Here is an 11,908-nt window from a genome sequence, read left to right on the forward strand (position 1 = left end):
CAAAGAGAGTGTTTCTGGAGAAACAAAAGAGAAACAAAAAACCAGCAGATAACATGTTTCACAACAACTCTGAGGAAGAGGACAAAAGCCCAGCGCTGACAAAACCATACTCCAAGCCAAAGACCTGGGATCAGTACTGAACACGATGTACGATGTCCTGCACGAGGGCTGTGAGCTCAGCAGCATGCGTCGACAGGACAGCAGTGCATTGTACTTCATTTTGCAGAATTAAACAGTATTGATGAAAGACCATGGCTGCTGAGGACATGGATTAGACATATCAGGACCCCACCTCCCCGGGTCCGTCATTAGACCAGTACCAGGACCAGAACCACTCCCTGGACCTACATCCTGTAGTTTAATCAGCAGTGACTCCTCTGTTGCAAGACTAACACAGCAAACTTTGATCCTGTGTGTGTGTGTGTGTGTGTGTGTGTGTGTGTGTGTGTGTGTGTGTGTGTGTGTGTGTGTGTGTGTGTGTGTGTGTGTGTGTGTGTGTGTGTGTGTGTGTGTGTGTGTGTGTGTGTGTGTGTGTGTGTGTGTGCCTGTGTCTCTGGGAGTGTTAACAACGTGCGTCTGTATGCCTGTGCGTGCTACCTTGCACTTCAGTCCTCTTTACTAAAGGCAGATCATGACACTTACATTCTGATCTAAGACTAAATGTTCCCCATCAAGTTGAAACACAACATCCTGTTAAGATCATTATAACACACCTGTTTATCACATCCTTCTCAGCCATCATTTAGAATATCGAAATATAGCACACTTGAAGATGAATGCAGAGGAAACTCAAAGCAGTGTGCTTTTTTTTTATTGCCTTTATTTCCTCAGATAATGCGCCAACAATTCTTTACAAGTTTGGAAGACGACGCATAAACTAGAATCCAATTGTCATGATGTGACTCCTCTGCGAGTCCTCTGCTGAACGTGCAGACCCGTTGGGTAGCAGGAGGAGCACATACTATGAGCAGAGGGACTCCTGCACGAGTAACTGCCAGGATGCAATAAATAGCTCGTAGACCAAAGTGCAATGAGCCCAGTGTCAGCCAGCTGATCACATGAGTTATCAAACCGCATCACTTCCTGCCTTCCAGGGAGGGGCAGGTCTGTCTCCCGATCTGCCTGACCAAAATGTGTAGGAGTGTGGGAAGTGTGGGAAGGAGGAGGGGGGGGGGGGGGGGGGGGGGAGTGTGTTCCGGAACCGGATGTCACGGCAACTAGCCACCGTAGCAGGCAGGCAGGAAGGGGGGAGATGCCCATATACAGTGTGGCGGTGGTGGTGGTGCTTGTCAGACAATGTGGAAGACATTAAGGAGACCTGAGTGGGCGATGCAGGAACACAGGAAATACATACATCACATCTTACATGCAGAGCTCCAAAGCCACTCCCCCGGCGAACTCCCAGAGCCTATGGTGCAGTAGAATCACGTGCATGCTTACACACACACACACACACAAACACACAACTCAGGTAACAGTGCAGTTCACACACACACACACACACACACACACACACCTCAGGTGACCGTGCAGTTAGGTAGAACCCATGGTCAAAGGTCAGAGTGTTGCACGGAGAGTTGAAGTACTAATGGGCAGAAGTGCAGAGTTTCCCGTGGAGGTAAAGTAAGTGTGTGCTTCTGGGAAGGGTATCTCAAGAAGGAATTGTTTCCAGTCATCCACACATTTTATGAGGAAACTTGTATGTTCTCAGAGCCGTAACCGAGAGAAATGAGTCAGTGCTGCTGTGTGAGCGCCATATTCCTGCAGAGTGTGCACGGGATATTGGCCTCACACCTGCACTCGGGCTTTGATAAAGAGCTTTTGTTAATACAACACCTGCCACCCCCTTCCCCCCCCACTCCATGCAATGTCACATGCTGCTTTGTTTGAGGCAGAGAGAAGGAGACTGTTCAGGGAGTATGGCGAACAGATTGCACCCCGCTATCAATTGTGAAGTTGTGTGAGGATGTCGTTAACAGATTGCACACCTCGATCAATTGTGATGTTCTACGTCGATGTCGCTATTAGTAATGTCGCAACAAGGCTGGTTATCGGTTGTCGCCAAAGAACAGCCATAGATACGATTATTATGGAATGGATTATGATTATTGAGCTTCTAGACCAATGCATTTGATAATTTGTTAGGGGCTCATGAGCGCTTTACTTTTTGAATTGTATTAATGTTTGTTATAATTGCAAAGTTAATAAATATATTGTTGTTTACCTTCATTTTGCAAATTGTCTTAAATTGTTATTACAAAAGCATCCTATTTGGTAAATAGCAATGATTTAAATGCAGCAATTGAAAGAATGCAACCAATGTAAATTATAGATAGCTGAACATGTGAGGTTGGGAGGCTGTACAATGCTGCCATCATGTGATGATAGATGGTTATTGCAATCAACAGTATTCTGAGCACAATCAGGTAAAAAACTGTACGATCAAATAAGGATAATGCGCTTTTGAGTAATTATTACAAATACTTCAACATCAATAAAAAAAAACATCGAATGTTTATGATGTGGACGAATCAATTGTGCTTTTTTTTTGCACTTTTACACGAGTATACAACTATATTTATAGGCCTATAGGCAAATAGCTAATTAGATATGAAGTGTCCGCACCTAATTATCAATGAAAGCATCCAAGATGTACTGTGGAAGTTGCGGCCAGGATTTAGAATTTAGAGGAGTCCCCGATTTAAATAATATATCACAGTTGCCACCAGCAGGGGGCAGCAACAGAATGCTTAGCTATTGTGAAAGGAACGAAATAATCTTTTATGAATAACGTTAACGGGTCTGATGAAAAATACTTAAAAGACCGACGTGTAGAATGCTTGTCACTCGATCACCTCGTCATGTTTTTGTCTTTTCGGTTACATAATACACAAACAAGTTAATTTAAGGGGCATTGTTAGGAAAGATTTTACCTTCATTCTGGTTTACCCATTCACTACTACATTAAAGCTTCAGTTTATAACTTATACATTATCAAAATTCAAACTCAATCTAATAACTTTGTCTAAATCAGGGTCCCGCTTCTTCTAGAAATTGATGTTTTGGTCCTGCAGGAAAAAAACACTGATCGCATCGGTTTGAGGTCAAAGGCCAAAAAATTTCAACTCTTCAGAGTTCCTGTACATGAGCTTTTCATGACCATGGAAGGGCAGAGCTAGGTCTTGCTGTCATAAGCAGTCAGCCGTTGCGCTGAACGGCGGACATTCTTCATCACATTCCTGCTGAACCGGTCCAGTTGAATGTCTGCCCATTTTAATCCAGTGGCCCGAGGCCTAAAACATTGTTGCATTGGTTTTTTTCCGTATTTTTCAGCCAAATTTAAACTCCCTGAGGGAAAAGTCTGGGAGATTGTTCTCAACGTCTGACAACAACAGTCTTTGTTTGTCCATGTGCTGAACTAAAGTAAGCGTCACAAGGAACAGCATGCAGGTCTTTCTTTCATGCATGCATGTCCCGGGGCAGAGCAGTGCATCATGGGAACAAGCACCAGACCAGCTTGTATACACTCACAGGTCCAACAAATGCATAAAGGGTGATTGTGTGGTGGGCAGACGTACAGAAGCTATTGGATCCCTGTTTCAGCAAACGTCAGTTTATCCTTTGTCTGCATTCATCTTAAACTGTGGTAGGTCTGGTCGGTTTCAACGAACGATGCAGACCTGGGTAGCTATAAATATCACAAGCGACCATAATAAAACTACTTCTGAAAATCAAATTCCTTCCATTTTTCCACCCAATCAGCGGTTGATAATATTATGACGCCAACCACTGAGAAGGACTCTGCATCATATGTAGCTCCACGTATACATGTTAACCCCGGCAACAGAGGTTCGCTTACAACCATGTTCTTTTATTGTGAAATAACAAAACCCAAGACCTTTTATGGGTCACTTTCTGTCCCTGTTGTTAAGGTCACCCCATAGGTCCTGGTTCAGTGGCGTGATGTTTGCCGTGGCTTCGTTACGGCGTTAGTGCTCTCTCTCTCTCTCTCTCTCTCTCTCTCTCTCTCTCTCTCTCTCTCTCTCTCTCTCTCTCTCTCTCTCTCTCTCTCTCTGACATCCTGAATGATGTTGTATCCCCTCCTATCACTACAAAAAACGTTATCCAAACTGATTTCCAGTGAATAGAGGCACGTGAGCATCGATGAGCAGGTTCGAGGTTAGGATGCCTACAGGTATAGACACTAGACATGGGGATCCAACCCAGTAACCTGTAAGCCAAACAACCCCGACCCCACTAGGGAGTTACGTGAGGACATTATCCGGAGGTGCCCACCATAATCTGAGACGAGAAGCAAGAACTGGGAGCGGGGAAGGGGTGTGTGGGGGTCAACCCAAACTTGCTCTATCCAACCGTTGCTAGGGCAACAGTGTCCGTGCTATGTTGCTATTTTCAATTGACTGGCATTTAAATAAACACGTTTTTAGTTCTGATTAATATTTCACAACCACTGTGTGAAACCTAAATGGATTGTGGGTGTAAGGCTGCGTGTGTGTTTGTCCAGGAATATGTTGGTAGAATAGAGAAATACAGAGGGATGTTTTCGAAATTAGTCAGGAGAGCTTTGTCAGCTCCACACATCTCAGGCTGGGCTTGAGAGGTTGCTGGGAGCTGTGATATTCAGCTGGGTTCCAATTATTTGTCGAGAACAGACATCTATTTCTATGGTAACGTGGAATCTCTCCTACGTCAGTGCCCTTAACGGGGCTACCATTGGTCATAATAATCATACACACACACTCACGCGCTTTCTTATGCCTTTTTTTGCCTATTCAAACTATTCGCTATAGCTACTATTTGCTGAACTAATTGCATGTTTCATAGTGGGCTAGATCTTGTCCCATTGTGTTTAATCAGATAACCAAAGTTCAAATGTCTGGTATCACAAAGCAATTTACCAAAAACAACATCACACTCAAGGGGTAGGAACAAACTTTTCCTGGGAATAAAATTGGCCTATAGAATTTTCCATCCCGACCTACCAATAGTCTTCAGTAGGCTATTCGTCAATGTGATCACATTTCAATACGTCTACTTGCCTGAATAATGTAGCCTTTATAATAGTTAAAAACAGCATTGTTGATTACAAAAAGATTCCTGAGTAGCCTAGGGCATAGCCTACCCTGTGCAATCATATCCCCCGCGGTTTACTCATTAATGCATCAAACCAATCATTCGATCATTCGGACAGTCGCTTACCTTGGGCTTCGACACCAGCAGAACCTTTTGAAGTGAATTAGTAAAGTTTCATTCAACCGGCTTGACGTTAAACGTGAAATGATGACACGTTGTCTGAAATGTATTTTAACCCGCCATTTCCAGTTATTTTTTTAGCGGCAACAATTGTAACTATAATTTCCCTTTAAATGCGACCGCAGTAAATTAACCTTTCATTCCCACTATGCGAGGCAATGGAGTGTTGGCAGCAGGGGTGGAGGTTTTGGAACTGATTTCTTGAGCTTGGTGGCAGTCCAGGGTCGCCCCCTTTCGGTTAGAAACGACTGTTAACTTGAATTTTGTCAGTGTCATAAATCATTCTTACGTCACAAATGTAATAGGCTTCCAGTAATAAGCTTGTTTATGTGCGTGGTCATTCTGACTCAACACAAAAATTACACAGAAGGCCAAATGGCCCAAATCTCGACAATGTTGTTGAGGCTGTTGAAGGTGATGTACAATTTAAGCACGATCATCCTGAATGTAGTAGACCTGTCATCTCCCAGCAGCTGTTCATGTCTGACCGGAACCGCAAGACAAGCCAATCCATTGGCGAGCGGAACATTAGGTTGTTTGCATCCAAGTTAACCAGCAGCTTTAAGATACAGAATGAAACTAAGGATGACCCCTCCTAAATATAGATAGATTAAGTATACATCTACAATAACTTAAATGTAATCAACTGAAAAATCAACAAATTATTTGTTTGAGTCAGGTTTCCAACTCAAGAGCCATCCTTTCCCCAGGACCAGTTGCATGGTAACGTAATGCAAATGAACGGAAGAGGCCCAGACCAAGATGTGATAAATATATTCAAAAGTATTATAAATCACAAAGATTTGTCTATAAAACATTTCTTTATTGCTTAAAGAATACAACATGGTAGGCAAGTGAATGTGTATTCCAACTCTTTTTTAACACTAAGAATTCACCAGTTATTTCAAGTGTTCGATACTTCCCAAAGTAGTTACAAATTTAGCCCGATATCAAAGCATTTTTACAACGGCTAACCGATAACAAAGTGTACATTACAATGAGCCACCAGGAATCTCAACAAAAACCATAAGCATTAAAGAGGGTGGTAAGTCTTCTGTCTTTGGTTCTATGAGTCAAAAAGTAGAACAACTTGTAGAAATGTACAACTAACTAGCAATATTGAGGTCAAAAATAGGAAAACAAAATGAATCATTAACTGTTGAAATTTGCTAAAAATCCAACATGTACTATTTACCAACGATCCAAAAAACATGTTTTCCAGCAAAGATTCCTTGAAATAAAAGATATACATTGGTGAAAGATAAGGAGATAAATGAAATATTTTCACAATAAAAAATAAAACTTCCAAAAAAAAAAGGAGGTGCGATCAGATTCTGTAAAAGCACTGAATATAGGCTTTAAGTGAAACGAGGCATTTTTACGACAGATAAGATGGCCTACCATGGAGGAGCAGTGTCCTCGATGTCCCTCAGTCCTCACACAACTCATCTTTATAGCTCCACACATTACTCAACATAACTTCAACACAAAACACAAGATAAACCACTTGAGGGGGTAGGGGAGGGGGGGGAAAAAAAAGAGAAAAATTGAGATGAATTTATAAACATTTTATTTCCAATCATTGCAGTTCGTTCGGTTACTGCTTCCAAAAAGCAAAAATGAAACTAACAAAAAAAAAAACACGCTGCCACAGCTAGTACTCCCCCTGCTGGTTCAAAGTGTCCATGCCGCCGTGCCCTTCTCGTGCCAAACCGACAGACATCACGCTTCATTTAATTTACACGCCTCAGGTCGCTGGGCAGTTTACACCGTGCGTCCAATTGAAAGGGAGAAGAGGGAGGGGGAATGGGCCGTAGTTAAGAGTAACCGCTTCCACAACCGTCCCTTGGTGGGGAAAAAAAAATTATAAACATATATCGTCGTCGTCGTCTTCGTCCTGGGAGGAGCCGGCTTGCTGGCCAGCACTGGCCGAGGTGGCGGCCATGTGGGCCTGCTCTGCGGCCTGCTGCATCTGCAGCCACTCCTGCTGGGCTAGCTCTGCCTGCTGCTGGCGCGCCTGGAGACAGGGAACACACACAGCCAATCAGAACCCTGCTTTCATTACCGACTGATGAACGTTGACACAGCATAGAGGCCATCGAGGTAATGATTTGGCTTAAACGATTTTTTATGAAATGTTGATATTGATAATTGCTTCCGCCAGAGTTAGGCTTCCCTAATTTATATAAATAGGGTCGCACAGTTTCGGTGGTTTGTAACACGGCCCCCCTCCTTCCCGGAACCCTCCGCACAAAACCCATTTTGGTTAAATAGTGTTTGAATCCCAGCTGACAGCCGGTTCACTTGTGCTTTAAGCCTAAACAAAACTGTGGAGCCTACGGTTCACAAACAATAGGAAAGTAAAAATGCAAATGAATGGCATTAAGGGATAAAAATACCCAATAGCTTTGCTTTACGGTTCTTTGAAAGATTGCACAGATAGGGACACTGAGCATTTGATAATTCCACCTGCAGGTGGCGCTGTATCAAGAGATATTTAAAAACTTTTCTGGAGCAGCAGCAGCTTCCAGCTCTCATTGCTTTGCTGACATTTTTGCTTCTTTTGCGCGCAATTTTTCATTTTGTTTTTCTTTTGAGTTTTCTTTGACTACATGGTTTGTTGTCATTTAATAACAAACCATGTCAGAAGACCAGAGTGCGAGAGGATAAAAGACTTCTGAAGTGGTTTAATCTGGAGTTCCACCAGTTAAATGGCGTGCTATAGTTCTCAATTTGAGAAATTTAATCTGGAGTTCCACCAGTTAAATGGCGTGCTATAGTTCTCACCTTGAGCGGTTTAATCTGGAGTTCTACCAGTTAAATGGCGTGCTATAGTTCTCACCTTGAGCGGTTTAATCTGGAGTTTCACCTATAGTTCTCACTTTGAGTGGTTTAATCTGGAGTTTCACCAGTTAAATGGCGTGCTATAGTTCTCACCTTGAGCGGTTTAATCTGGAGTTTCACCAGTTAAATGGCATGCTATAGTTCTCACCTTGAGCGGTTTAATCTGGAGTTTCACCAGTTAAATGGCGTGCTATAGTTCTCACCTTGAGCGGTTTAATCTGGAGTTTCACCAGTTAAATGGCATGCTATAGTTCTCACCTTGGCAAACAGCTCCTGTTGCTGCCTGAGCAGCTCTTCCTCCGGAATTCCCAGGTTCTCTAGTCGGGAGCTGGCCTTTCGTCTCTTCAGGGCTACGGATTTACACTCCTGAAGGACGTCCTTCACCTCTGTGATGTACGACCCAAAGCCCAGGCTCTCCAGAGCTGCAACAAAACACACATGACCCAGGGATCAAAACCCATAACGCTACATCAGCACATTCACTGAGAGCCAGCACATCCTCAAGATTCTATAGTGGATGCGGATAGATAGATCCTTTACAGGACATTACAGTGCCATTGCAGCTTCAAGACAGACATAACACCACACATTTCCACAGATAGCTTCCATATTTAACAAGTTAAAATACAATAAATTAATACTATAAAGGTTCAGCTATTTTTGTGTATTGTAAAACCTTATAGCAGCTGGTATACAAGACTTCCTGTATCTCTCAGTTTTGCATAGTGGTGCAATCAGTCTCTGACTGAAGGTGCGTCTCTTGTACACCTCCAGGGCGTGGAGTGGGTGAGTGGGATTGTTCATCATTGAACAGTTTGTTCCTTGTATTCTTACTTTTGCTTCCGGATGCTTTTGTGAACCTGACTGAAAAATAAACGTCCCCTTGAGAACACAACCAAACCCCCTGCAGTCAGTGCACAACAGTTGGAAAGGGAAGTGAACTGACCGTTGATCACGTGCTCGGGAGATATGGTTTTCTTCTCAGACTTGTTGCATATCTCGTTAGCCTCAGAGGAGACCAGATGGATGAATTCTGTGCAGCAGTTCACCACCAGCTCCCTGGCGTCGTTGGCCACGCGCACGTTCGGAAGAGTCTCCTTGATCATTTTGTTGATCGCCGCGCGGGGGATGGTCAGGTCGTCGTCGTTGCCGGAGGAGGACGCCATGGTGGCAGACGGCTGCAGTTCACGACCACTTATCCTTGAATCAAACGATATCCTTAAAGACAGCGGGAGGTCCCTTTAAGCCAATTGACTCAAACCCAAATCTCGTTCCCTGGCTAGCAAAACAGCTGCTATTTCGGCAAGCGTTAAACGGTCGGAAGCCGCGAATGTTTTGCCACTCGCTCCGCTGGTCCGTTTAAATGCCTGCCGCATGGAATGCCACAGAGGGTCCATGCAACATGTCGACACAAACAAAAGGTATAGGTAAATAAAAGGAAGAGAATGGCTAGGATAGCAGGCTAGTTAGCATGCTAGCTTGTAGCTTTGGTTCCCGTGGAAAGCAACGAGTCACAACACCGAGGAAGGCTGTCTGGGAACATGGCTCGACTCCTAACAATGAAGGACCGCTGGCATGGTGTCGGTGGATTAGTACGGAGACCACGAGGAAAGGGGTGGTGGTTGTTATAGCTGAGGGAATAAGCTAACAACATAAGCGCCGGAGTTACAAGTAATTCATTTAAAATATAACTCCATTCTGTGCAACATTTGCTTAATTATCCGGATACAGCGTCACTCAGCCGGAACTCCGTGTCTCGCTGTGCCGTGTGGCACGTATTCTATTCACTATGTTGCGGAGTGCTGCCATCTGCTGTTGGCGAGCAGAATCTGAATGTCTATTCTATGAAGCCAAACAGGTGGTATAGCTTTCCAAATTCATGGTGAAAACGGTAATGATAAAAAATTATACAGTTAAATAGGTTGGTAAAATGTTGTAACAAAAAAGTAGGCACATTTATAAGGTTAAAAGCCTGTAAAACATAGGTCTATGCAATGTACTTAAGGGCTGGATTAATAAGATAATACCAGAGTAATTCTTTAATGCTCAGAACGAATTACAACCACAAAATAAAAAATATATAATTATACATATGAAGTGTATAACAAGTAAATGCTAACCCCAGAGCCTAAGAGTAGGATAGCCATAAAAGTAGGGTTCATTGAGTAAAAAAAAATTAAAGTTACCCTTAAATAGTAGTTAGAAATGGTTAGAAATAGAAAAGTTATATTGCACTCGACATTGAAAGTAAAATTGCACATAATTGTATTAATATTCTCAGCTTTCCCTCCTGCAGAAGGTGGAGGAGTTAAACAGTTTGATGGCCACTGGTAGAAAAGGCCATCCACGTTCTGGTTATCTGATAAAGCTCCAGGGTAGTGGTCAGGGGATGAGAGGCGTGTTCATAATACTGAATAGATTCCTCAGCATCTTCCTCCACCAAAGACCCCAGTTCCACTCCCAGGACAGAACCTGCCTTCCTTATAGCTAATTTAGTCTATTGACATCAGTGTCCTTCACCCTGCTCACCCTCCTCATTGTCTGTCTGAATGCAGATTATTGATTTAAACCGCTGAATTGATGGTCTGTATTATCATTGTATTTCCTGTCTTTCTTCATTTCATCGTTAGAGAATTATGCTTAACTTTTGGGCACCTAAAACAAAATAATACACAGAGAACTAAGAGCATGAACGGGTCTATACTATATTATACACATAACAACACAAAATAAAACTTACATTTAAACGACCAGCTTGTTGATCTAGTGTCGGAACAGAAGGTCCTTCCTTGTGATGATTTTCAGGGTTTGCTTGAGAGAGTAAAAATTTAGACAAAAAATGCTCAAGAATGATTGTACTTGAGTTATATTGCAGACACTTTTTCTTATAGTGAGTTAATATACAGGTATTAGGATCAGGGGTTAGGCAGTACTTTTAGATGCAAGTCATTATGGAGCAGGTTGTGTTAGGAATTAGGCCCTGAACATTGGAGATCAAACCCAGTATCTGGAAGTAAAACACTTTAGCCCAGGGGTGTCAAGTTTCTTTGAACTTTCAGGCCATAATATAACAAATGCTACTTAATTGGGGCATGAGCTATAAAATACTGATCGAAGTGTTTTATAGACGTTGATCTGTCTGCTTGTCGTAACTTTCCCTGGGGGAATCCTTATTGTGGAAAATAACACTAAAATGATTAACCTCAACTTGTTTGCACACTAGCCAGGTCTGAGCACTATTGACTTATGCAAATTAATATTTATTCTTCCAAACATCTTGAAAGAAATCTGTTCTGTATCAACTTTTCTTCTCTTTTCTCAGGGACATCTTGCAGTTAGTTGAAGTAAGCACGTTGCAGTTTTTTAACCATCTTCTGGCTTATATAGGGATTCCATTATTTGGTACAATTCATATTTTATCCATATGATACACACATTTTTGTACCATGTTTTTTACTTTTAAAAACATTGTTTTGATTTTTATTTTATTTTTTCTTAATTTACAATATTGCCCCAAGGGCCAGATTGAACCACCACGAAGGTGGCCAGTTTGACAGCCCTGCCTCTACACTATCCTGTATGTAAAATAGTATGAACCACACACTACCTCTGCAATGTCTACGGCAGTAGACGTTGGTGAACATGTCAGCAGTCACTTCGTCAGCCTTGCTGAGGTCCACATTCAGTCCCACATCATACACCTTCCACTCAAACTCTAAGCACCAGACCTGGCTTGATCACACTCCCTCCAGCCAACACCTGCAGTGGTGGGTGGAGGGAGGGGTGAATG

General features: G+C 42.7%; 2 protein-coding genes across 3 annotated transcripts in view; both read right to left on the bottom strand.

Moving 5' to 3' along the window:
• The window catches only part of gng12b (guanine nucleotide binding protein (G protein), gamma 12b), a 23,509-nt gene extending 18,023 nt beyond the window's left edge, over positions 1 to 5,486 (bottom strand). For both annotated transcript variants that reach the window (XM_056604395.1, XM_056604394.1), the window contains exon 1: positions 5,221 to 5,486. The gene's annotated coding sequence lies outside the window, so the exon portion shown is untranslated. The remainder of the gene's footprint in view (positions 1 to 5,220) is intronic.
• Positions 5,487 to 6,050: 564 nt separating this feature from the next.
• dr1 (down-regulator of transcription 1) lies at positions 6,051 to 10,003 on the bottom strand. Its single transcript, XM_056604398.1, has 3 exons — positions 9,065 to 10,003; positions 8,377 to 8,540; positions 6,051 to 7,291 (listed from the first exon to the last, which is right to left on the bottom strand). The coding sequence occupies exons 1-3, from the start codon at positions 9,282 to 9,284 to the stop codon at positions 7,139 to 7,141; spliced, it is 537 nt and encodes a 178-aa protein (XP_056460373.1). The 5' UTR covers positions 9,285 to 10,003; the 3' UTR covers positions 6,051 to 7,138.
• Between the last annotated feature and the right edge of the window lie 1,905 nt (positions 10,004 to 11,908).

Source organism: Gadus chalcogrammus, chromosome 12, assembly GCF_026213295.1.
Source record: "Gadus chalcogrammus isolate NIFS_2021 chromosome 12, NIFS_Gcha_1.0, whole genome shotgun sequence".
Classification (NCBI taxonomy): domain Eukaryota; kingdom Metazoa; phylum Chordata; class Actinopteri; order Gadiformes; family Gadidae; genus Gadus; species Gadus chalcogrammus.

Coding starts and splice junctions, on each gene's coding strand:
- dr1 (XM_056604398.1), bottom strand. CDS start 9,284: ATGGCGTCCTCCTCCGGCAACGACGACGACCTGACCATCCCCCGCGCG. Junction 8,541..9,064: donor TCCCGAGCACGTGATCAACG/GTCAGTTCACTT, acceptor GTTTTGTTGCAG/CTCTGGAGAGCCTGGGCTTT. Junction 7,292..8,376: donor AACAGGAGCTGTTTGCCAAG/GTGAGAACTATA, acceptor CCCTGTCTCCAG/GCGCGCCAGCAGCAGGCAGA.